Source organism: Camelus dromedarius, chromosome 13 (genome assembly GCF_036321535.1).
Source record: "Camelus dromedarius isolate mCamDro1 chromosome 13, mCamDro1.pat, whole genome shotgun sequence".
NCBI classification, from domain to species: Eukaryota; Metazoa; Chordata; class Mammalia; order Artiodactyla; family Camelidae; genus Camelus; species Camelus dromedarius.
The window spans coordinates 65527234-65552353 of record NC_087448.1 but is presented as its reverse complement, the minus strand read 5'-3'; the positions used below and the strand labels follow the sequence as shown (position 1 = coordinate 65552353).

Sequence of the window (25120 nt, the reverse complement as noted above, 5' to 3'; positions counted from 1 at the left end):
TTCCTTATATATTTTAGATATTAGCTCCTTATCAGATATATGAATATTTCTGGTCAAGATGGCAGTGTCCCATAGATATAAAGACAAATGACAGTAACTGTCTGATTCACAGGGAAAAAAATTCTAAAAATATTTAAGGTATTTTTTGAGATGCAGAAGTTTAAAGCCATATATTCATTATATTATATAGAGTGTCATGATTTCCATGTGCTTCTTTGGTTTAATACACTATCTCCCTTCCTCTCTCAGAGGATCTGAAATTTAGAGAGACCTACAGAAGAACAATGCTTAGAGGAGGAATTTCAGCTACTAGCAACATACACTTAATGGGTTATTTTTTTGGACCTCTGACCCGATAACAGCTGTGTGGCTGATTAATCCATCTATTAACAATATTCTTCTAAGATGCCCAAGAGTATACCAAGAAAACAAAATCCTTCCAAAAATACATTGCACAAAATATCTCCTTCCACTGATGTAATATTCACTAGACTTTTATTATTAGCACCAATATTTACATTTGCTGACCTTTACTGCATTATGGATACAATATAGACCAAGGTTTTTAACTTAAATATTTTATATATAAGAAAATTAAATTACTTATTTTTATTTTCTGCAGTGTCTTAAAATTGCTGAATAGAACTGGCAAACTGAGGAAAGACTGGGTTCAAAAGCTTTTTTTATGAAAACAAGTAATGCAGAATTGACACAATCAATTTCCATCACTGGTAGATAATGGTTCATTTGGGAAACTGTTTATGGTAAAGATCTGCACTTAGGTCTTACCTTTGTTTAACCATTAATCAGGATATTTTAAGGAATTAATATTAATTTTAATATCTAAATCAAACAATTATGAAGGTAGAAGTATTTCTTTTAATTCAAGTTATAATGTAACCTTTTAGTTATGGTAATCTTTTCTATAATATGCGTAGATGTCTCCACCCCTACAAAAATCACAAAAGTAATCTTTTATACTTAGTACAACAGCACTATCAGACATTTTTAAATGTTTTTCATACTGTTAGTTATCTATCCTGCCTACCTATGAAGAAAATCCAATATTCTAAGAGCCCAAGTTTAGTTTACTTCAGCTTTCCTGAAATTCCTTCTTATTTATAACTCTTAGCCTCAGTCTCTTCCTGATTTAAGAACTAGCACTGACCTGTCCCTTGGTGACTGTGGGAAGAAAGAGCCAGTCATTTCAAAGTATTTGTCTAAATCAGCGTTTCTTAAACTCAGGTCTATGAATTCACAAAAATATGTTCTTATGGTCTGAAAGTCCTCTTCAAGAGGTTTTAGATTGTGTTTTCATTTTAATGATAATCTGGAAGACATTATATAGATAAATCAAATAACTACCTTATAACCAAGTACAGCCGTGGGATTTCAGTGCCCACGTATGCATGTATGATAGTGCTGGTGCCGAGCAGTACTACTTTAATCGTCAAGAGGTTAACAAGAAAAGAACAGAGGTCGACTTAATACATAAATGATGCATTCTTGCTAAGTGAAGGCTGAATGACAATTTGGTAGAGTGTGTGATGAAGGTTCTGTGGTGAATTCACAGATAACTGGGTTCTCATACAGCAAGCAGCAGCAGAGGCGTGCCACACTCAACAGCACCACAGTCACGGTGCAAGCAGCGAGTTGGTTTTAGCAAAAATATATCACGTGGCACATTAAAATTGTTAATTTGACCATTACTGGTTTTAGAGTTACATTTGCATTTTCTTTGTAGATCTGTTTTAGTTTTATGGTTGTATACAAGTTAATAAGGATAAACACTTAATTGAGTTTTATGTCTCTATCTGATGTAATGTTTATTTTTAAAGTCAGCACTAGGGAATCTACAAGAATATTCTTCCTCTAAAAGAGCTCCATATATTATTTTAGGGTGAGAAACACTGATCTAATTGATTTATTTTGTATACACTGTGTTCTCTGTTAAAACAAATCTTATCCTTTAAAAGTCCCAACTGCATTGGCTAGTAAAATTAAGTGAAATCAGCTGAAACAGTCATATCACTATGGTACATGCCATTAAAAGAGTCAAGATGACTTGGGGAAAGTTCGAAAAAAAAAAAAACATAAGCTAAAGACTCACTTGAGGATGGCAAGACAGTCTTACTGCACAGCAAAGAACCGGAGAAATTAAGAAATACCATACACACACCCCGCAAAATTTTCTCTGTCATGATACTGGCTGGAAAATCCAAAGCATAAATGGATTTTATACCTTCTTGACTTTGCAGCAGTTCAGAGAACACATGAAGTGACATGAATTAGAAATTAACTTTGTGTCAAACTCAATTTTAAATAGGCCATGTATAGAACAGAGCAAAGAAAGGGTAATTTGTTAAAGATAGTTTTTCTTTCCTTTCACTTTATGTTTTGGTATAAATAGGGTTACTGCTACAAGAGTGTTGGCTAGTTATTTTGCATTTTCTTTTACACTAAAACAGCTCTAAGGCCAAACAGGGACTTGATGCACTGGCTCCTCTACCATTTGCCTGTGAGGAAGCAGAAGAGCAAAACTCAGGGAAGGAGGCAGCCACCCCTACTTTTTAAGCCTTATACCCTCAATCATTTGTTTGTTCTTTTATATTTTATTTACTTACAACTTGTTCAAAATGTTTGTGAAAAAAGGTAGGGCACAAAGAATTAACGTTACTTATTTTTAAGAGAAAAACTCCACTCACCCATTGGCCAGTTGTCATACACATGCTTCGCAATGTCAGAGGCAGAATCATTAGGAGAAAACAGGAACTCTTTTGTTTTCCCACTTACCAAGATGAGACGCAAATTTATCTGAAAGAAGACAATGATTCTTTTAATATAAATCTTGAAATTTTTAAAGTGAAATAATGACTCACAATCTTCTCAGTTCAATCACATTCTAAATTATTACTGGTGCCACTTTCTGGTCTTTATTTACTTAAATTCTGAAAAGATTTTTTTTAAAGAATGGGAATTTGAAACACGATTTTATTTCCAGTAGTTAACATATATATGTGTGGCAGGGTGTTTTTGCCATACTAAATGAAGAAAGGAAAAACAAAATTCATGATGCTTCCAAATGTAATTACTTTAGCAGTGTTTCAGAACTGGACTTTTACAGGTTATCACTGTAACTCAGAATACACATTTTCCTTGAAAAGCTAAGAGTGGTTACCCTGCAGATCACATTACTAAATAGAAAAAAATTTAGCTGCTACTCTGTTTAGAAAAATAAAGAAAAAATGATAAATCATTTACAACATTTTACGTTATAAAAATCATTCAAACTTAAACAAATTAACCAGAAACTATAACTTTAAAGAACTATATTAAAGTTAATGAAGGATTCAATAATAGTAGTTACTGTAATCCCAATTACATGATCATTATTCGTGGGACGGGGAGGAAGAGCTATGTGTGACAAAGAACACTGTTCATCCGCAGTGAAAAACCTAAAATGGATAGTAGAACTAAAATTTTTGAGATCCACTGGATTTATATTTCCAAGTCAATATATATTTGCATATACCGTTCTTACATATTTTCTGAAATGTTCACTTTTTAATTTTTATCTTCATCCATAATTAATGATGTTATTTTTTAAAACTACAATATTCATTCATTTCCCCTATGAGTTACAGAAATACAAGTGTGGCTTTCTATACTTCCAGGCCTCTATTAAGAGAGCAAATAACGCCTTCCTAAAAGTTGGGTCTAATCCAGAGCTGAGTGCTGGGAATAGCCTTGCTTCTTTAAATATAAAGAACAGAGAATGCCACTGGACCAGTTTGAACTGTGCCAGGTCCCAGGTTACCCAGCTCTTCTCTTCAGTTACCAATATTTTTTTCCTCATTAAAAAAATACCAGAAAATCTTTGAAGATGACAAAGCCTACAGTGAATAAACTGGTCCTCCTACAGCATCATCGAGATACCAGGTCACTGATTGACTACCTACCACTGCGGCCACTGCCACTCCCAGTATGTCATCACTTTGAAAATGTGTTGAAAGTTATAAAACATCTCCTCTCGAAAATCGCTACACACAAACAATTCTGCATTCAGTGGGATGTGACTGGATTCCATACTGAGGGAGGAGAACTGGGTTCCATATTAGAAACTGTATTCTAATAACTATGTATTCTGTATCTCAATTTAAGAAGTATTTTAAATGATAAAAAGAAAAAGAAATCTACATCCCAGGTGGGAAAGCCCTTTCAGTAAGTCCAATAAGAATTTTTTGCTGCTTTTCCTAACTAAAATGAAATTAGACCAGAGAGCGTAATACAGGAAGAGATCAGATGAAATCACACTGCTGTAAAGTAATTTGGTCTAGAAACTCTGTAAGTTCCATTAGAACAGAATTCAAGTAATAGTTTGCAAGAATCATTAAATTGTAAGAAAGCACCAGCTATTTGTTTCCTATAACAAAAAAGTAATGAACCCTAACATCTACACAATATAATGTGAATGTTAGTTCTCACAGATACGTCACTATTCACGGCTGTCTCTTTACGTGTGAATACTGGTAAACATGTTATGCTCAGAATTTATACGGAATCTATTAATAGCTTCAAACTACTGTATAAGGGCTCTTCAGTCATTAATGCCCAGGAAATTATGCCCTTATAATGGTTCATCCACATGCATCTGTTTAACCAGAAGGAAATATAATTAAATTGAGGCTTCCAAAGAGTTATGTAAATGATATAAACCTACTATTTCCTGGAATCAACTTTTGGGTTTAAAATTAATTTCTACTGTCTTTTATTCAAATTACAGTATTTAAAAATAACAAAGAAAACAGGGGAAAAAAACTTAATCCTTATCTTCCATAAAGGTTACACTAAAACATACTTTAGATTTTCTCTAATACCCATCACTATGGAAATGGAAAAATAAATGATAGCACATCCTTACTATGGAAACTTCACAGTCATTAAATGACATGAGAGATAGATCTATATGACTGAACATGGAAAGGTGTCCCCAATACATTAAACAAAACAAAATAATACACACACCCCACCCCACAAATACGTAACACTAACTGTGGCAAAGTTCTTAGCATTTCCTATTTTAAAACTGATACAATCACTGTCACTAATAAACTGATACTTCATTTTCATATTTCAAAGTCAACAGCCTAATTTACATGCATCTAGATGTTCAGGATGTTGGGAACTTTTGGCCTATAGGTGTGTCTGACACAGGTTACAAAGGCATTTTTAAAAATGTTTACGGGGGCCTGAGCTTCCCAGTGTGACACGTACCTACGCATCTCCACTTACTGACACTGGCCTGCTGCATACCTTTACGGTAACAGGCTGGCCTCAGAAAATATTTGAGTCTGCAATTCACGGTGAAGTTTCAAAGTGGCTTTGGGCTATAAAATAAGAAAAAAAGCAGAGTAAGATTTTAAAACCTACTTAGAGGGAGCCTGATCACCCCTTTGGGTGGGAAATGAGAATGACAGCTGCAAGAGGAAGTCTAAGATACATAAATCTAAGGACTTATCAAATCTTATAGCTAAAACTGTAAGTGACAGCAGCAGATAAGCCTGCATCAGCAATAGAAGCTCATGTCCAAAATTAGAACTAAGAGCAATAAACCCACAAAATCAAATAGCTGAGTAAAGTAACACATTGCCTGACATTCCAGAAGTGCCTGGAACAGTGACTGGCACACAGTAGGTGTTCAACCAGTATTTGTTGACTGACTAATATTTCAGTGTCTTCAGTTTGTAGATGTAAGCAGAAATATAGACTAGACAGATCAGCACCAAGATCCAAATCCAAGCTTCAGCATTCTGGGCATTTTATCAAATGATCAGTGCAGTATGTGGAATGGGAATGGATAATCATTTTGTGGCAGGGATATGGACATGTGAATATGACGTGTAAAACCCTTAATGTTTCATTTGTCAGGCTCTGGATCTTTAGTGTCAGCGATATGCCACAGTTTATACAAATGTAAGGCACTCTGAAAAGTAAAATTAATTCTGAGCTACCGTATTAACAAGTACATTGTGCCTAGTTTTCAAACGAAGATAAAGACAGAGGAGTCTGGCCTTGTTCCCATGCTTCTATCTATGTGACAGCCCTGTTCCTAGACCAGGAGTATGAATCTACCTGCCTCAGTATGCAGTCAAGCAAATCTCAGGACTGTAACACCAAGGGAGGCAAACACTCAAGTCCCATCATTTCCTTTAGAAGAAATCTTGAAAGCAGACACACAGATAAGCATCTGGCTACACAGGCTGGTCAGTAGTTAACTGTTCTTATGTAAGACTCTTCTCAGACTTATTCAGATAAATCATGTCAATTATTACAGCTCCTCTCAGGAAATGTACAGCAATTCCCACAAACATGAGCTAGTTTCTTTTAAAATATTCTGTATTACTTTAATATTTATTAATGAAAGACTTTTTTATGTCTCTGAAGTCAAGCTAAGCTAATCTATAAAATACCTTAAAAGAACCTCTATGTGTGAGGTAGTGGGATTCTCAACACATCAACTACCCGTTAAAAACAACACTCTTATTTACAGCTTAAAATGTGATAGACTCAGATACATACTTACCTAAAAACAAAACTGTTAAATCAGGACTCTAAATGACTTGATATGGCATGGAGTTCCTATCATGTAATAAAATTCCCAAGGGAAGGCCAATGGAAACAACAGCAGCTCTTCTATGCATATAATTTCAGTTTAAAAAAAAGTTTTCAGTCAGAACAGGGTATGTATGGTACAGTGAAAAGAAGTAAAAATGCTAATAGTTTGCCATTTTTTGGCTACAGAACAATTCTGGAGATGAGGAGCCTTTGGCTATGTTTGGTTTCCCAATTAAATCCTACTTTTAGCTCAAAAGAGGGAAAAAGTGCATTTTAAATCAATTCATATAGTTAACCTCAGTTACTGTGTCTAAAAAATAGGAGGTATTTAATATATTGGAAGATGAATAAATAATGTACTAGAATATGCCAGACTACAGCCAACATTCCTAACATTTCAATAATGCACCGTAACAGGATACTTTAAGTATAACCAGGAAGTGGATCTACCAACAATTACCAAGAAAAAAACATACTCTAACACTGTGTACTATTATACACAGTTAGGTGATGAAGGACTCACTGTTGCCCACACACAACTACCATGGAATACAAGCCCTGAAACAGCCCATAGTAATAATGAAAAACAGTTGCCCTGAGGAGGGAAAATAGAAAAAGACATTTCAGAAATCCTCCTATTCTTTACAATATGTTTGTCAATCAACTCATTATTCAAAAGTGATAGCAAGCCCTCCTACTTAAGAAGAATCCATTCTGTTTGGCCATGAAGACGATGATTGTTCCAGGCTGCCTGTGCTTCCCAGGGCTATTCAGCCCACACAGACAATTTGCATCAACCTGTGACTAGTGACACTGTCACTCAGCGGTGCCCTGAGTGACAGATAGCCACGGCCTCACGTGCTCTTAAACACTGAGGTTCTCATTTATAAATTAAAGTCTCTGGAATACTCGTGAATTCTTACTCAAATTTAATTGGTTTATTAATTATTATTTATTAAATTTTAAATTCCTAATAAATAATTTATCAGTTTATTTAGGATTAGTATAACTAATTATTTAGCCGCAGAACTCTGCAAAACAAGCAGGAAATGAGACATGCTGATGTGAGAAATGCATCAATATCATACACAGTATTAGTACAATTATCAGTAAAATATAGCACAAAATTCTGCATCCATGCAGGATATATTATCTATGCTAAGAATGTTAATTAACATAATCACTGACTGCTCATAAGGGGTGAATGCATCATGCCACTCATTAAAAAAACACAGAAACTGTAAGCTCATAAAAGTTGTTACCGAATACAAACCCAGGAGCACCAAAACATTTAGCCTCACAATACAGAAAGCAAAACATACGGCAGCAGGTGGCTTCAAAGCGGGGGAATAAAGAAGAGAACTACACAGCAGTAAAGTACAAATTAAAACCAAAAGGAATAATTTTACAAAAAATAGTTAAGGAAAAGGACAGATGAATTCCTGGGAAAAAGTAAATGATTAATCAGAGAGAGCAAAAGAAGGAATATTTATAAGGAGGAAAGACTGTTATGAGCAAATCAATCATCTAGAGACCCAGACATGAAGAGAGTAGAATGCATCATTGCCAGAGGAGTAATTCACGAACTAAAGGACACTGGCATCGAGCTAGAAAATATCACCCATGCTTTTTGCAAATTTAGAAACTTAGGCTCAAAGTTAAAGAAAAGTTGTCTAAGGTCATAAGAAACCAGAAGATTGTCAGAAATCCAAATAAACCGGTGCAGGTCAGTTAAGTATGACAATCTTCTGCCTTGTCCTATACGCTGAGCAATGAATGTTCTACTGTTTTCTTATCAATAAAATAGCCTATGCTCGTGTCTACTGGACACAACCCACAAGAATATGTGAGGCATTCTAGAGGTTGCTAATGTATCAACAACAACTTAGACTAACGAATACCGTGAGACAGATGTAAAGTCTGAGAAAGATCCTGGAGTCTCTGGGTCTCTCATTATGAGAACTGGATAACAGTGTTCCTACCACTTTCACTTCTTAGATTTTATTTTCAGAATATCCATGACATTAATGTTTCAACAATTACCAAAGGTACTATCCTTACTCTATCTTCAAAGTTTTAGAAAGTATGACAATGGTATAAAAACTGCTTTCTTAGGGAATAAAATAAAATTATTTTCTCAGTTACGCTAAGAGGGAATCTGAAATAACATCACACACACACACAAACACACACATACACACACGCACACACACATTTCCATATGTATGTTGGCCTTTTCTGCCTAGCTTAGTTATATTAGATGAAAACTAAGTACCCAAGTAAAGGGTGTGTGTTAAATGAGTGTTTCTGTTAAGGTACTTTAAACAGATATGTTTGCACAATTCTGTGAATATTCCAAAAAAAATCAATGGAACTGTTTACTTTTTTAAAAGGGTGAATAAATATTATGGTATGTGAATTCTTTCTCAATTTTTAAGACTTGGAATTACATTGTGAACCTGAATCTAACTGAGTCTCTAGACTTCAATACCAGTTTATAGGAAAACTGAGGAACAGAGAAATAAATAAAATAACACTAAGAAAAAGCAAAACTTACACCAAATCCAAATCCTGTACATTCTACAGACATACGTCCACTTCTTCCAACAAATCAATGGTAGAGGAAGAGAGAAAGAAATGGGAGGGGGGGTAAAGGGAGAGGGAACTAAGAGGACAAAAGATATTTAAGTGACATCATCACATGTAATATGCAAATCGTTTTTGGATCTTGATTTGAACAAACCCACTGTTAAGTAAAATCAGGGAGATTTTAAAATTGACTATGGAGTATATGTTATTAAGGAAGTACCATAATAATGATGACATCATTATATATATATTCTTATCTGTTAGAGATTCATACCTAAGGATTTAAGGGGAAATGACAAGATATCTGGGATTTGTTTTAAAATACTCTATTAAAAACACTTGGTGGGGGAAGATGGTGGTGAACAGGCGTAACAAGAATGGCACATACATTGTTAATTGTTGAAGCATGGTGATAGGTACACAGGAGTCTTTTAGATTATCTTTTCTACTTTTATGAATATTTGAAACTTTCTGGGGGAAGGGTGTGGCTCAAGTGGCAGAGCGCATGCTTAGCACGCACGAGGTCCTGGGTTCAATCCCGGGCACCTCTTCCAAATACAAATAAATAAACCCAATTACCTCCCCCTCATAAAACAAAGCTAATTTGAAACTTCCTATCATGAAAGTTTTTTTAAAATTACAATTATAAGGCACTCTTGTTACTCATAGAAGTCAAATTCCCTTAACTATGAAAACTACATAAGCTGCCAAATATGGAGAAATTGCTTATTTGTGTATTCTTTTTAAACTTAATTCAAAATCTTTCAGGAAGTAAACATTTGTCTAATAAAACAATTACACCACCACAAACAACTTTGGGATAACTTTCCTATGAAATTTTTAGGGTTACCAACTCAGCTGCTAAGGTTTCTTCAAGATCAGAAAGGCCCAGGGATGGACTCTTGCCTGCAACCATGACTGCCCGCTGAACTCGCTTCATAGCTATTACCTCAGTGACTCCAGAACTCAAAGGAGACAGGTCCCTCAGCAGCCTGCGTCCAACCTAAATGATGTGTTACTGACCTCCAAACAAGACACTGTCACCTGCCAGAAAGTTGTCAAAAATACATATACAAATCGTCCATCTTTGTAGTCAACAATTATAATACAAACATAAAAAAAATTTCAAAATAATCTAAGATCCATTTGATATGAATGGTGCCCCTGCCTTGGGTGGGACAATCTGAATGACCATATGTAGAAACTCTGACCCTTAGATTCAAATTTATTATTAAAGTATATATTACTTAATTTTTCTGCCTAATAAAAGAAATCTATAATTCTACTCAAGTGGTTACAATGCTAATTAGATTTGGAATTTATTGGAATCATAGGATGTGCAAATGTCTTCCCATGTAACTATCTAAAACCTTAAACTTGGTCTGTATATATTTCATGTACTTCCTATCTTTCAGAGCAACAATTCTTTTAGATGATAAAATAATAAGTGATATAATCTTGGATCTTTCTCATGACTTGGTCTGAATTCTGGCCATAAGTGGTAAGGCCATTCTACTGAAAGGTATTATTTGCAGATTCTTTCAGCTTTTTGATTAGGTACTGTTCGAAATTCAGCTGCTAGTCCCCAAAGATTTCCTATTTTAGATTTAAGGAAATAATAGGAAAATTTTAGGAAAAAACTTGAGGGCAGGAAGTACCTGTCATGTAAAGAGAATATGGTTTGTTAAGTGTCCCTTTTCTTTAATAAATGACATTTCAATTATAGTGCCATGGAATAAGCAGTTACTGTACTTACAAATCAGTCATTTACATATTAGTTAGTAGAAATACTTTACAAAAACAAAACCTTATCAAACAGGCTCTAAAGAAGAAAAGTCTTAATTAATGTATTTTTATTATTCCTCATATTTTAGTAACAGTGTTCTGTTGGTTTGTTTGTCTTTGTTTTTGTCTCCCTATCAAAACTATACATTTCTTCGGATCAAAAAAAGGAAAGGAGAGAGGAAAAGTATAAAATGCTTGAGGACTAAAGACAGAATCTTAGAATCAAAGGAGGGTAATGTCTCTACAGGATGTTTTCATCAAGATACGGCTCTCTGGCGAATAGCCCTAATCGTCTTTAAGGTCTCCTGACACACCATGTTAGCCCAGGAGGGAGCTGGAGATTATTACTCTTCTAATTCCACACTGGCATTCCCCAGTATATTTTCAAATCTGTTATTTAATTTATATTACATATATTACCTATGTACATTTGGGAGACAGTTTAATAACTGTTACTTTACCTCTGGTGACTACTGCAAAGATCAAATGAGTATGAACATTTACTGTAACTTCTAAGACCTTAAAGTGCTGTTAGACTCATATTTATATATAAGGAATAATTAGCTGCAATCAAATAAATGCCTGTCCTTGGTTTGTCCTTTTCCTAACCTTGCTCCATTATTTCCTGCCTTATATATGAGGCTGCCATACCTTCAGTCCTATTAGTCCTTGGAGAACCAGACATGTAAGTTATTATATCTCCTCAATTAGACTGTAAACTCCTCAAAGGCAGGAACCACAATGCCTTCTATTCCTTGTGTCTTTACTTCCTTTTCCTTCCTTTCACCATTAGCCAGTTCTTCACAGAGAGGGTACTGGTGGTAGCATTATTAAACATCCTTAATGAAGGCATGGTACAAGGACTGAACCAGCTAATCATCCTCCCTGAAGTGCGTCAATAAAATCATCAGGGGGCCATTAGAGAGGAAGAGAAAAATACCATGATGACCGTGACCATGATGCAGTCTAACGAGCCATGGCAACTACCGGAGAGTGAGCCCTAAAAGGCAGCAGCTACGGTGCACACGCTTACCAACAATCCTCATTCCAAAGACTCAAGTCCTCTGAGTGCCTACATTCACTCTACAAATTTTTCAGTCTTTAAACCATTATTATTTTGATAATTTAAATCTGAGTAAAGTAGCCTGATGTATGTACAAATTAGAAAATATGTGGAAAGTGGTCTCACTACACTGCAGCACAGCTATTATACAAAGTATATGTGGATTTACTTCTCAAAAGAAAGAATTTAGCAAAGAATTAAAAAAACTGTAAAGACTCATCAGACTACTCATCAAACTACCATTCTAGTAATTTTAGACATGCTTAATATTATTGTTGATGGTGCTAATAACAGTAATAGAATTTACCAACTACTTACCACGTGTCAGATGCTGCACTAACAATAATTATATAGAACAGATACTATATTTTTCAGATGAGGAAACCGAGGCTAAACATCTTGCCAAAGTTAAGTAGAAGACTGAATACAGCAACTAACTATCCCTCAGCCCAAGACCTTAAGCTAAGACAGGGTTTCCCAGCCTCACCATCGCTGATATTTGAGACTGGATAATTCTTTGTTGCAGCAGGCTGTTTTGTGCATTGTAGGACGTGCACTATCCACCCCTAGTCTCTCCCCACTAGGATGCCAGTAGCACCCCACTCTCCAACAAGTCTTGGCAACAAAAAATGTCCCCAGACATTGTCAAATGTCTCCTTGGAGGCAAAATCGCCTGGGTTGAGAATCACTGGGCTAAGTGCTTCAACTTGTTGAATCATCAAGACCGCATTCTTGCAGAAATCTAGGGCAACAGAATAACTTAATGTTTAAACCACTCAGCAAAAAAGGGTATTTCAAGCCATCTGAAATAAGACTAACTGAAAATATTTTACAGTTAAGTAAAAATGCTGAGTGTAAAGTTGTCCCTTTGACCGGAGATACACAATTGCTGTTATTGAGGGGAAAAGAATCAAAACTTCTATTTTGGAGGTATTTTCAGATCACTCTTATTCTTCACCACCTTCTTTCCACACCATGTGCACATACGAACTCTGTCTTATTATTTTACAAATCACATTTGGCTTTTTTCTTTTATGCCTTGATCAATGTTATGCAATTTATCATTGTTTTATTTCACTCTGTTCTGAATGACTTTTGCTTGCTTTCAAAATAAATCTAAATCTTAATGTACAAAGTTTGCCACAATTGTGAATATTGAAAAAAAAAAAGTCCAAAGAGTGAAAGTATTCTATCCAATGGCAAAATCAATGGCTGGAGGATAAAAATTCCTAAACTGATTCTGGGAGCCAAGAGAAAGGGGAAAAATGGCTAAATATCCAAACGTTTCGAGAGTTTATTTTAAAATCCAATTGCTAAATAGCCATTCCTTGTCATCTTCATATTTATGATTATATAAGGGTTTTACTTTTGCAAATACCCTACAGTCAATTCAAATCAATAAATCGTTGAATTTCACAAATAATTTTAAAATATCTTTTAAAACACTAGTTTTGACATCTCCCTCTGCTATATATACGAAGAGAGATACCAACAAAGTAATTAACAGTGATAGGTCTAAATTTCAGCTTATTTTCCTTTCTGACCCTAACTGAATGAATGAATAATCTCTGATGGCTAATGGGTAGACAGATTTCAGGAGGGAGAGGGGCTTAGAAGGTATAAATCCCTCTGAAAAGTCATTTAGCAATTAATATCATGAACTGTAAAAAAAAAAATGTTCCCTCTCTTCTACTGGTAGATTTACTCCAATGATTTGATACAATTTTTTAAAGCAGCAAAAACAGAGCTCTGACATATAAAAACATTTACTTCTAAAACCCAGCAATGAAAAAGAAAGCATGGGCTTAAAACATCCAGAAAAAATAAAAAGGTGAAAGAAAAATATAGCAGACCAACGTTATGGAATACTATGCAGCCATAAGAATTTATAAAACATGGGAAAATATAAATGGAAGCAGGCAAGCCATTCCTCTGTTGTGACGGCACACGCCAGTCTGTCAGACTGTTAGAGCAAGACCACTCTACAGACACACATTCATTCAAGTCAACAACGCTCTTTCAACGAGCAAACTGAGAGGCTTCGGAAAACACTCACACATAAATCTCTAGGCAGACACCAAAGACCCACTACCAAAAATGATTACCATATACTCTTGGTGTTATAACACCGAGTTCCTTTTTCATTTTTTTAAGCTTATGACCATAGTTAATTTACACTTAGAGATCTTCGTAATGAGCATGTGTTAGAAACTATGACAGATGAAAGCAGTGAGCAATAAACCTGAACCTGCGTCCAATTGGACAGTTACATTGTGTATGTTTAGGTGGCAATATTTTAAAACTTTGAACATAAAAATTCAGTGGCTAGTTTATGAGTTACTCCAATGCAGGAAAAAAAAGGTTTAAAATTTTTTTTTAACTTTCCATGAATGAAAGGGCTAGAACTATATCAGATTCCTCTGGTACTAAAGAGAAAAATACTAAAACTGAAATTTTTATTAAAAATTGAATTTTGGTATGTTTTAATTTTTTAATTCTGAAAATTAATAAATAGCTTATAGATACTGAATACTTAAATCTTTTAAAAGTAAAAGTTAATTATGATTTTAAAAGATGTATTCTGCAAAGAAAGAAGAGCACAATAGAAGAAGAACCTCACAACTTAGAATTGGGATCAAACAGAATGATAAATTTTAAGTTATTAAAATCATGTAAGAATGTCAAAACCTTTATAAAAGAGAAAATCTGTTGTGGAAAAGGGGAGACTGAGAGTTAGTTTATCTTATTTTGATTTACTAAAAATGTTTATACCATAAATAAGTTAGAAGACAGGGCAAGATACCCAGAGATGCAGGAACTTAGGGGAAAACAGACAAGAGCGATCTTCATACTGAGTTGAGAGGCTGTCACACTGAGGAAGGCATTTAGGCTAACTCCTGGTAGGTCTCGGGGCACTCCTGGGACCAATGGGAGGTGATTACAGAAAAGCAAATCATCAGAGCTGGGAATAAAAGAACCAGTTAGCTTATGAAGAAATGAGTTTCCCATGCTGGTAAGTATGTTTGCAGAGGGCCAGAAAACTACTTGTGTGTTGTACTGGGTAGAAGACTGGACCAGAGTCAAGATATCCTATAAGGCCTTTCCAACCGTACAAGAACTTGTATTTATTGAATGCTTACTAGTGTGTCAGGCACTATGCTAGACATTTTATATACATATTCTATGATAATGATAAGTCTCAATAACTGTGTTTTAAAAGAATATTTGATATCCTGAGAAAATGATCATTCCATAATGTTAATTTTAAAAACTGAAACATAAAAGTATATTTACTGCATGAGAGAAAAATAAAGGTACATAAAGTATTAACAGCTGTTATTTCTGGACTACAATGAATATCTGTGACACTATGGATATCTGTCAGAAGATAATTATGAGTGATTTTAAATTTCTACTCTATTCTTTTCTGTATTTTCCCAAATGTCTATAACAAGCATAATTTACTTTTATATTTATAAACAACAAAGATAATAAAAACAGAGTTCATGACATATTCAGTCATCTCACATTGCACTGATCCGATCAAACAAAACATACGTGTATGCGTTCTCACATATATATGCACACACATAGCAACTCGGTTACATGTAGTCTTACATTTCAGGCATCAGAACTAATTCTAAAGAACCAGAAAATTAAATATTGAAACTGTCATATGATTCAGAATCATGGGACCACTAAGCTAAATTAACTGGTGGGAAAAAAAAAAAAAGAAAAAAATCCTCTGTAAAGAGACTATACAATGATTAAAAGGTATTTAAAGTCTTTGAAAAACAATATTTATTTACAACACATAGATCAAACTAAGCATGTCTGCCATTTTATAACAGTAGAACTAAATGGTCCAGCAGCTCTCCATAGCCATTCTCACCCTAGAATTCGGTCTGAAAAACAATCAAATTTTAATTTTCCACCTAAATTTTTAAAGTTCTCAAATCTCAGGAGTCCCTCAGGGTAGGAGAGATTTAGAATCACCTGAGAAGCTTTTTCAGATATCTTTCGGCCTGGACCCCCCTGCAGGAACTCTCCTGTGTCCTCCTGGAGGAAGTCACAGGCAGCTCTACCTTTGAAAAGGGCACTTCTTTACTGCTTCTCTTTGAGAAACATGGGTATATGTGCCATGCATCTTTTCATAAAAATTAGTCTCTTCTGAGGAAAAATTACTCCCTTAGTACAGCTGGAAGAAAAATTACAAATTTCATTGCTCTCATACTTTCAGATAATCTGTCCTCCCATATCTTCTATTGTGAAACTTCACAGCGCTCAAGAAGTTGAAATTATAGAGCACAATTTGAAATACTCATTACACACCATTTTCATGCAATTAATCCAACACAATTTAGTGTGTATAATGTATACACAGGCTAGATTTAAAAATAAATTCTTAACAAGCAATTCTACCTCTTTTGAAAACAACTAAGGGTTTATAGAACACTAAGGGCACGAGAAATGCCATTCTAGAATAAACCAGTATGCATCCTAAGTAGCACCTTGTATCCCATATCAGTAAATAACATGCAAGTCATTCAATTAGATAAAGTTGTGCCATGGAGGAAAAAGGTTTTTACTCAGCTAGTGGGTAGTTATTTCCTCTTTTATGGGCATTGACTGACTTACTAGCCTTTACATCAGTCTACTTTAGAAAATAACCAGAAAACATCTAATGCCAGGCTGCAAAATGGGATTTATCACTCTTGTCAATTGCTATTGGTTTATAGTGGCTGCCAAAAATGCTCCATTAAGAAGAATTCTGAAGACACCTCAGAACTCAATACAACATGAGTTGTGATTAATTATCCATGTCTGTCATGGGAACTCCTAATCCTGACTTAATTTATACCTACCCATCTGTCTATATAATTCTGGAAAAATCACTTCACTGCTGAGGGCTTGATTCCCAGCTGGTAAAATGGGGAGCCAGATGAGAACCTAGATGGCCAGTCTAGCTTCTTCACTGCTCCTGAATTCTGTGATTTGAGTATCCCAGACTTCAATTCTCATTGCCTTTATCCTTCATTTTCTACTTCCCACCAAACTACTGGTTTTAACCCACAATTCTACATCTAGTTTGCCATATTAATTCTACGAATTTTTGAAGCTCTTTTTTCTCTAGTGGCGGTTTTTATCCAGTAACTGTTTTTATTGTTGTTCACTGAAGTATGAGTTAGTCTAGTAAGTGTAAACATAGTGTCAAGTGGAGAGTCTTAAGAGCATCACTGCTTCTCTGAGGGCTGTATTGGATCCAACTATAATCAGCTTTGCTTGTAGTTCTGAAAAAACTGAAGGATTCTGAAGAGAAGATGGCAGAAGTTGAGTCAAGATTTTTTTTTTTTAAAACTAGTTCCAAGATTAGCAAGAAATAAACCAAAACGTTTATGCCGGTCACCTTTTCTGCCACTTTAAACATATTTTTTATATTTCCAAAGTTTTAAAAGAATTATCAATTGCTTTGTAATGGATAAATATATTACTATGCAATTAATAATCTACTTTATTAATTCACTGTAGTGAGTAAAAAACACAATCATCATTAACAAACATGCATTAAACATCTTCAACAGTACCTTTAGAAGGTATCAGATATATAAGATGAAATTCTGAAAGCCTCTGTTTGCTAAAGGGAAAACTGAGGAGAGCACTGTGTAGGCAACTTTAATTAATGACCTATTTTAGATGATTAAAATCATCTTCCAAAAGCCCTTACGACTTATGATGGAAAAATATTAAGTATTTAATGTATAGCTAGCAAATTTACTTTCCATCAAATTTATTAAAAAGTACCTCGGTATGCTTATTTCTCTATGTATGTATGTATACACAAAGCATACAGTGCATGTATGTCCATTTACTAAACCTGAGCATGATTTTTTAATGTTAAATAATTACAGAATTTCAATTACTATATACTGAATTTCAAATACTATATATTTAGGATATATTCCTGGCCACATTTTTGTTTACTTAATGCTGAGTCCTTAACTGGAGATGCAACTCCAAATATGACATCATTACTATAGAAAAACATAATTTATTTCATGCTTTCTAGAAAAGTACATGATAAAAAAGTAGGGAATGCTACTGAAACACGTGTACCGACACAAAAAAGAGTCATGAAGACATTCCAATGTTATTACTCAAAACCCTAGATTTTACCAGCTCACTGTACAACCAGGGTTTGGTTATCAGCTCTACTACTTAATAGCTGTGACACCCCAGACATACTACTTGACTATTCTGGGAGCTAAGTTTCTCAGCTGTAATACCGCTGCTACCAACATCTGTTTCATACTGTGGAGTTTGCAAAATGTTTTGATACATATTAAAGTCACTGGATACTCATAGCGTCTTCATTTTCTCATTCTGCAGATGACTTACCCAAGGTCACATGCCTGGTAGCAAGACCAGGGCTTACATACAGATAATGCCCTACCTACTTAGAATCTATTTTGAAGCTTAAATGAGACACTATGTGAATGTATTTTGTAAACTCTAAAACTTTTTGTAAAACTGTAAAGTAGCATATTATTATCCATGTTGCCTTATTAGGGAGGTAGTGATTGTATTCAATGATCTCTAAAGTTATATCTAGATATAAAACTGAAAATTAGAAGAGGTTTTAAGTTTTCTTTTGCTATTAGAAAAGTTAATTTAAAAAGGTTCCCACTACCTAAAGACTATTAACATTTTTTTACACAGTATGATCATGTTCAATAAAATGTAAATTTTCTTTTTCTCAAAATAATATAAGAATCTCTCCATGGTATTAATTATGCATTCAGCCAAAAAAAAAAAGTAATATTAGCACCTACTGTAGACATACTGGGTATGTAAGAAGCAAACAAAAGACAACTTGTACGGAAGTGCTATAAAGGAAACGGTCTAGAACAGGGAACTTTGCGAAGGCCTTCACTGAAGGGCCCTCTGAGGAGGTGACACACTGAGACCTAACAAGGAGTCGGAAATGCAAAGAGTAGGTGGTAGGGCACTCTAGGCAGTAGGAAGAGTATGAAGACTTCAAGGAAGAAAAGACAAGACCCATCTGAGGAAAGAGAAGACAAACACCAAGGACAGACTAGTAACTGAGGAAGAGGCACCAAAGAGGAGGAAGAGCAGGCAGGGGCCTGATCTCACACAGCCTGGGAAGCAGTCTGAGCTGCGCTCAAAGTGTCCGGTGAAACACTGAAAAGTTTTAAACAGGGAGGCACATGATCCAAATTACACTGAAGATCACCTTGGCTGTGGTATGGATAAGGCAGCTAATGAGATAAGGAGATGAGAGCCCAGATTGTGCCTGGAAAAAGGCTAACATTTAAAAAGCAAATAGAGAGCTGGCAAAGGAAGCTGAGAGGGAGCAGCTGATGAGAAAGCAAGAAAATTATATATGTGGGGTCATGGAAACTGAGAGAGGGAAGTGTTTAAATGAAGACCAGATGCTCTACTATTTTAAGTTCTGCTGAGAGGCCAAGTAAGATGAAGACAGGGAAGCGTCTCCTGGATCTGTAACCTGGAGATCACTAATAACCTAGAACAGTTCCACTGGCATGCAGTCTATTTTGTGCACAATGTTTGTAAGTATTTAATGACTGACTACTCAGTATTCCACTGAGCGATCTAGTTCTGAACAGTAAGGTACAAGGGAAGCTCATGCGGGCTCCTAGGAAATTTAATCCTTTGCTGATAAGAGAGAAATGCTGAAGGAAAATGGTAGTTGGGCTGTTCCTGCCATGCCCCCACTCCATCCCTTGCCCTCTGCCCTTTCTGCCCTTTGAACTGGTTATGATATCTGAAGCCACATGGCTCTCTTGAATCCACAGAGCAGCAAGCACAAGAATGAAAAGAGAACCTCCAACACTGGAAAAACCCAGCAAAAAGCATTCCTACCTTCTTTCAAATATTCAAGTGTAAGATTTCCTCCCTTACTCTGGCTTTCCATCTCCTTCCCAAATTTCTTCTCCAGTACAGGGTGAAACTGTACTAATGTGGGGGTGGGGGGAGGGTATAGCTTAGTAGTGGAGTGCATGCCTAGTATGCACGAGCTCCTGGGTTCAGTCCCCAGTACCTCTGCTAAAATCAATAAATAAAAATAAACCTACCTGCCTCACACTCCAAAAAATTAAAAATTAAAAAAAAATTGTATTAATGTGCCTGTCTTTGGAATGCTCTCCCTTCTAAATCTCATCAGTTCTTAAAGTGCCTAACGTAATTCCTGTGTCCCTCAAGAACTGTTCCAAAGGAGCCACAGGGATCATGACCTGATGTACACAATTCTCTCCAGTCTTTTACTTACAGTCATTCACCATTCTCCACCCCCTTTATTTTATTCACCTGGTAAACCCTCCATTTCAAATCAGCATAGCAATTTTGCCAATTCAAACTTCAACCTACGAGTTTTCAGGCTGGGATGCAGACCTGCACTCCGGCTCTTGTGCGACTTAGCTCCCAATGAAAGCCTAGCTGCGAGAACCGCTACTCGCGGTTACGTCACTGGAAGTATATGCAACTTGTCTCTTCTTCTGGATCAGCTATTCTTAAACACAAATCAGAATATATCTTGGAAACTTTTCCAAAATACAATGCAAAGAACCACCCCAAACCCGCTGTAGCATTTCCAAGGACACATCTGTTGAAGCCCCCAGGCGATTTTGCTGTGTCTAGCCCTGGGTAAGATTTTTCTGCTGTAGGCATTCTACAGCTGCACCATTCAGTATGGTAGCTGCTGGACACATGTGGCTACTGAAGACTTAAAATTAATTTAAATTTATAATCTGATGTATGAGATTCAGTTATTCGGAAACTTCAAGTATGTCTGGAACGTGGGCGTATGAATCTACTTCTAAAATGCAGATTTTCTGAAATCTAAATACAGACAGTATTCCTAATGAAAATTTAACATCTGAATTGAAATGTGCAGTGAGTAGATTTCAAAGACTTGTTATGAAAACATGTAAAATACTATTAATGATTTTATATTAATTACATGTTGAGATGATATTTTGGATATATTAGGTTAAGACATTTTTAAAATTAATTTCACCCATTTGTTTTACTTTTTAAATGTGGCTACTAGAAAATTTTCAACTATATATATTGCTGCATTCTACTTCTATTGGAAAGTACTGTTCTTTAAAGCATCATTTTTACCAGTTGTGACTAGGGGTTATGCCATTCAAAACTCCCTATTATATTTACTTGGAGAGAGCTATTCACTATATTACTCAATGTCTCCTTTACAAAGGCCTATGTAAGAAATTTCTCTCAGACTTCAGTGTCAGGAAAAAAAAATTCCTTTTCCTAAGCAACTGGCATAATTTTATTTTATGAACAATGTTAATCTTATTATAAATGAGCTACCTGTTTGTTTCAGCCAAATGATAGCCAAACTTCAGTACCTGCAAAGAATCTTCAAGAATACTTCTCTGCCTAGCCCTACTTAATATTCTACCATACCTTCTCTTTGCCCAGAGTTTAATTTTCTTTTTGAAAGTCACAAATCATTTTTTTTGGCAATGAGATAAAAAATAACCTTCAATAAGCATCAAAGCCTAGATAAATTCTAAAAATTAGTTAAGCAAAATATTAAAATATTGTATTCAATTCCTTAAAATGTTATTTCTTATTTTCTAATTCACTCTGCATAATTAATTCTTTTTGATGAAAATAAAGCAATCTTTAAACAACACACGACAGTACAGTTGACCTCAGAACAACATGGAGGATAGGGGTCCAGGCCCTTTGAACGGCTGAAAATCCGAGTATAACTTATAGTTAACCTTCCATATATGCAGTTCCTCTGTATCCATGGTTTTGCATCTGTGGATTCAGACAACCACAGATCATGTAGTGCTGTAGTATTTACTATTAAAAACAAACACAACAAACATGTATAAGTGGACCCATACAGTTCAAACCCATGTTCTTCAAGGCACTCTTATATACTCTGGAGAAGAAGAACCATTCACTTTTGAAATAATATGAAAATCCTTTACAGCTCAAGTGGTAGAGCACATGCTTAGCATACATGAGGTCCTGGGTTCAATCCCCAGTAACTCCCCCCAAAATAAATAAGTAAACCTAATTACCTTCCCCCCAAAAAACCCAACAAAAAAAAAGAAAATCCTCGGAGGAAAAAGATGCTATTAGTGAATATTAGTGATGCTATTTTGCTTATCTAACGAAATAATGTTTAGGGTCACAAAAGAAGGAATCCAAATCAAGCTCCTTGAATTCATTCATGGGAGCTAATTCCTATCAAGCCTAACTGAAGAGGAAATAGTAGTTTCAGGTTTAACTTAGCAGCTTAAGAAAAAGAGAGAGTATGTAATGTTATTTGGCTAAAGATTTTGTGAAATTATCTCATTTATTTACAGCCAATATGAATCGATTGTTTAACTACCTCAAATGTCATAAGCAGCAACAAGATCCTTCAGCAATTACGTATTTCATTCATGAGCCCTTAACTGAAACTGAGCCTACCTGCTGTTTACAGGTGCTATCAAAGAGAACAAATTTACATTCTACCAAACAGAAAACTTAATCTAGAAATGAAACTCATGGTAACAATCTGAAAGTCTGCTAAAAGCTTCTTTTCTTCACATGAATAGATCACTTCATATAGAGATAAACATCACCTATGTAATGAGAAACAATAATAAAAATTTTAATTCTGACTTTCCAAGCCAAGTTTTGCACAGGGGTAAAGGGGAGAAAAACTAATACTTCTTCAACAATTCACCAAATATTCACTGAATACCCCCACTTTTTTCAGCACCATAACAGGCCCAAGATTCAAGGCTGAGTAAGATGCACAGGTGCCACGCTCTCACCTGGGAGATGGGAGTGTGATTAGGGTGGCCCAGATGGGTTGCTGTCCAGGAATTCAGGTCTACGAGGGACGCCAGAGCACCACTGGGATATACTGTCCATGGATGGCTGAAGTCAGATCAAGTTCCAAAACTGAACAGTATAGAGATTTTTACTGGGATTAATAAATGTTATTACTCAAATTTTAAGTGGCCTTTAGGAAGTTGGCTGGCTTAGAAAAATCATGAATTAAAAGTACCAAAACTTGTAGAAAATTGACCCCAGCAGAAATGAAGTTCTATATGGAAATGGAAATGTTATGAAAATAAAACTAGTTTATCCTTCTTCCATCAAATACATGCCGAGCAAATATTTAAAGAATATTATTATTAATTCCCAACTCACATGAACTGACCTAACCCCAGGCAAACAAAGCAGCAACTGAAATGTCAATCCAGTGTGACTCGGTACTACAACAGAAATCCTATGTCATCTGGCACACAGAGCCAACACGCACCATCACAGACTTCAAAGGCCTGGACCATCCCAGGAAACGGGCTCCTAAACTGGGATCTCAAATAGGAGTCAGTCAAGTGGAAAGTGGGTGGGGGAAATACCTTTTATAATACATCTGCCTCAAACTTCTGAGATCTTCTAGTCTGAATGCTCTATAATTATAAATATACATACTTTGAGAAATTGCCATGAATTACCAATCTGCCATAGATCAAAGGAATCAAAGACATTAACATTAAAATTGCTTTACCAAGTTAGCAATTTCCTGAATAATTTGGGAGGGCTAAAAGCCAAGGAATATATTTAACCCACTGCAAAACTAAAAACATCCTCCTTTTATTCTCAGTCTTCTGAATGCCATTTAATCCCCAAATATGTACTACCTTCCCAACTCAGAACCACAAAACAAAAATTCAGGCAACATTACTGGCATGCTGTGGAAGTTCTCAGTTGTGCTTCCTCAATTACAGAGATCTAACTTTAAGTTACTAGTTGAGTTCCATACCTGGGTAAACAACTGGCTTTATCATTCACAAATTGATTAAACAGATTCCAATCCAAACAGAAAAGCACTCAACGGAAGATGTCTGGAGAAATCCCTTAATGCAATAAAGGAAACACATACAGTCCTTTCTTAGCTTTATCTTCTGGGGCCAGCTTGTGAACAGCTGCATAATCTATACATTTCTAATGGATATAAGCTTAGCATCCTTCAGTGAGTATCAAATAATCAGTCTCTGCCATCATAAACACCATTTATCACACAATGAGGCCCTTAGGACCTATTAGAAAGGTGCTCAGGGATATTGTCCCCTAAACTTTCAGGACGCTTGGTAGGAATTCTGCCACTTTTTTCCCCCTTTTTTCAGCTCTAGACCCTGAATTACTAGAAATAATCTATTAAATAAGACGATATAAATGAAAGTATTTTGTTAACTTTATGTAAAGCATTCTATAAATATATTGTAATTTTATGAGTATTATTTAAGTACGTTAATGTTACTGTTATTATGCTACTTTGTATAGAGTCCTTTCTACCACTCAGTAAAGGAAATGTGGTACTGAAGAAACTGACTGCATTATGAAATATAATCACAGAATTTAGGGAATTTACTTTTGGAACCCACTAACAGTAAGACGCTTTTACACAGTAGCTGTCTGTTGTGGCTTCCCAGAGAGCATATCTCCTACTACGGGCTGAGATAATCAGTTTTAAACTAAAATAAGAGCAACTATGCCATCAATGCTGAACTCTGAAAATCTTCTAGAAGTAAAGTTTATCAATTTGGTTATGTGAACTGGTGTGCTATTTCTGCTGTTTGGAGACCTTACTGTTATTGTCTTGGTCTTGGCTAAGCTCTCCACAGCAGAGACTGCTATACAGATAACCACTAGGGAAACCAGCGGCCATCTATCCTCTGCTGTATCATATCTTGATTCAAGATACAGACCACAGATTATCTTGGCTGCATGTAACAATGCTCAAGAGCAAGACAAACACTGTGGCAATGCTGCTATGTTGTGGACATTCTGTGCTAAGGGATGTTGTTCCAAACTACAGTGTTAAATGCTAAACCACTTCAGTTTTAAAAATCGTATGTAGAAAGTGAATACATGAATTTGATTTCTTGTCTGCTTTATTTTATTATTCATTCCGGAATAAAAGAACAATAGCATTTTCTAATTTAGACTTTGAATGTCAACACGGGGAAAGGTTATTGTTAACTATAG

General features: G+C 35.4%; 1 protein-coding gene across 1 annotated transcript in view; it reads right to left on the bottom strand.

Moving 5' to 3' along the window:
* The window catches only part of UBL3 (ubiquitin like 3), a 58146-nt gene that overhangs the window by 9389 nt on the left and 23637 nt on the right, over positions 1-25120 (bottom strand). The window contains exon 2 of the mRNA XM_010977119.3: positions 2706-2814. Coding sequence (XP_010975421.1) covers positions 2706-2814 — 109 coding nt within the window. The remainder of the gene's footprint in view (positions 1-2705; positions 2815-25120) is intronic.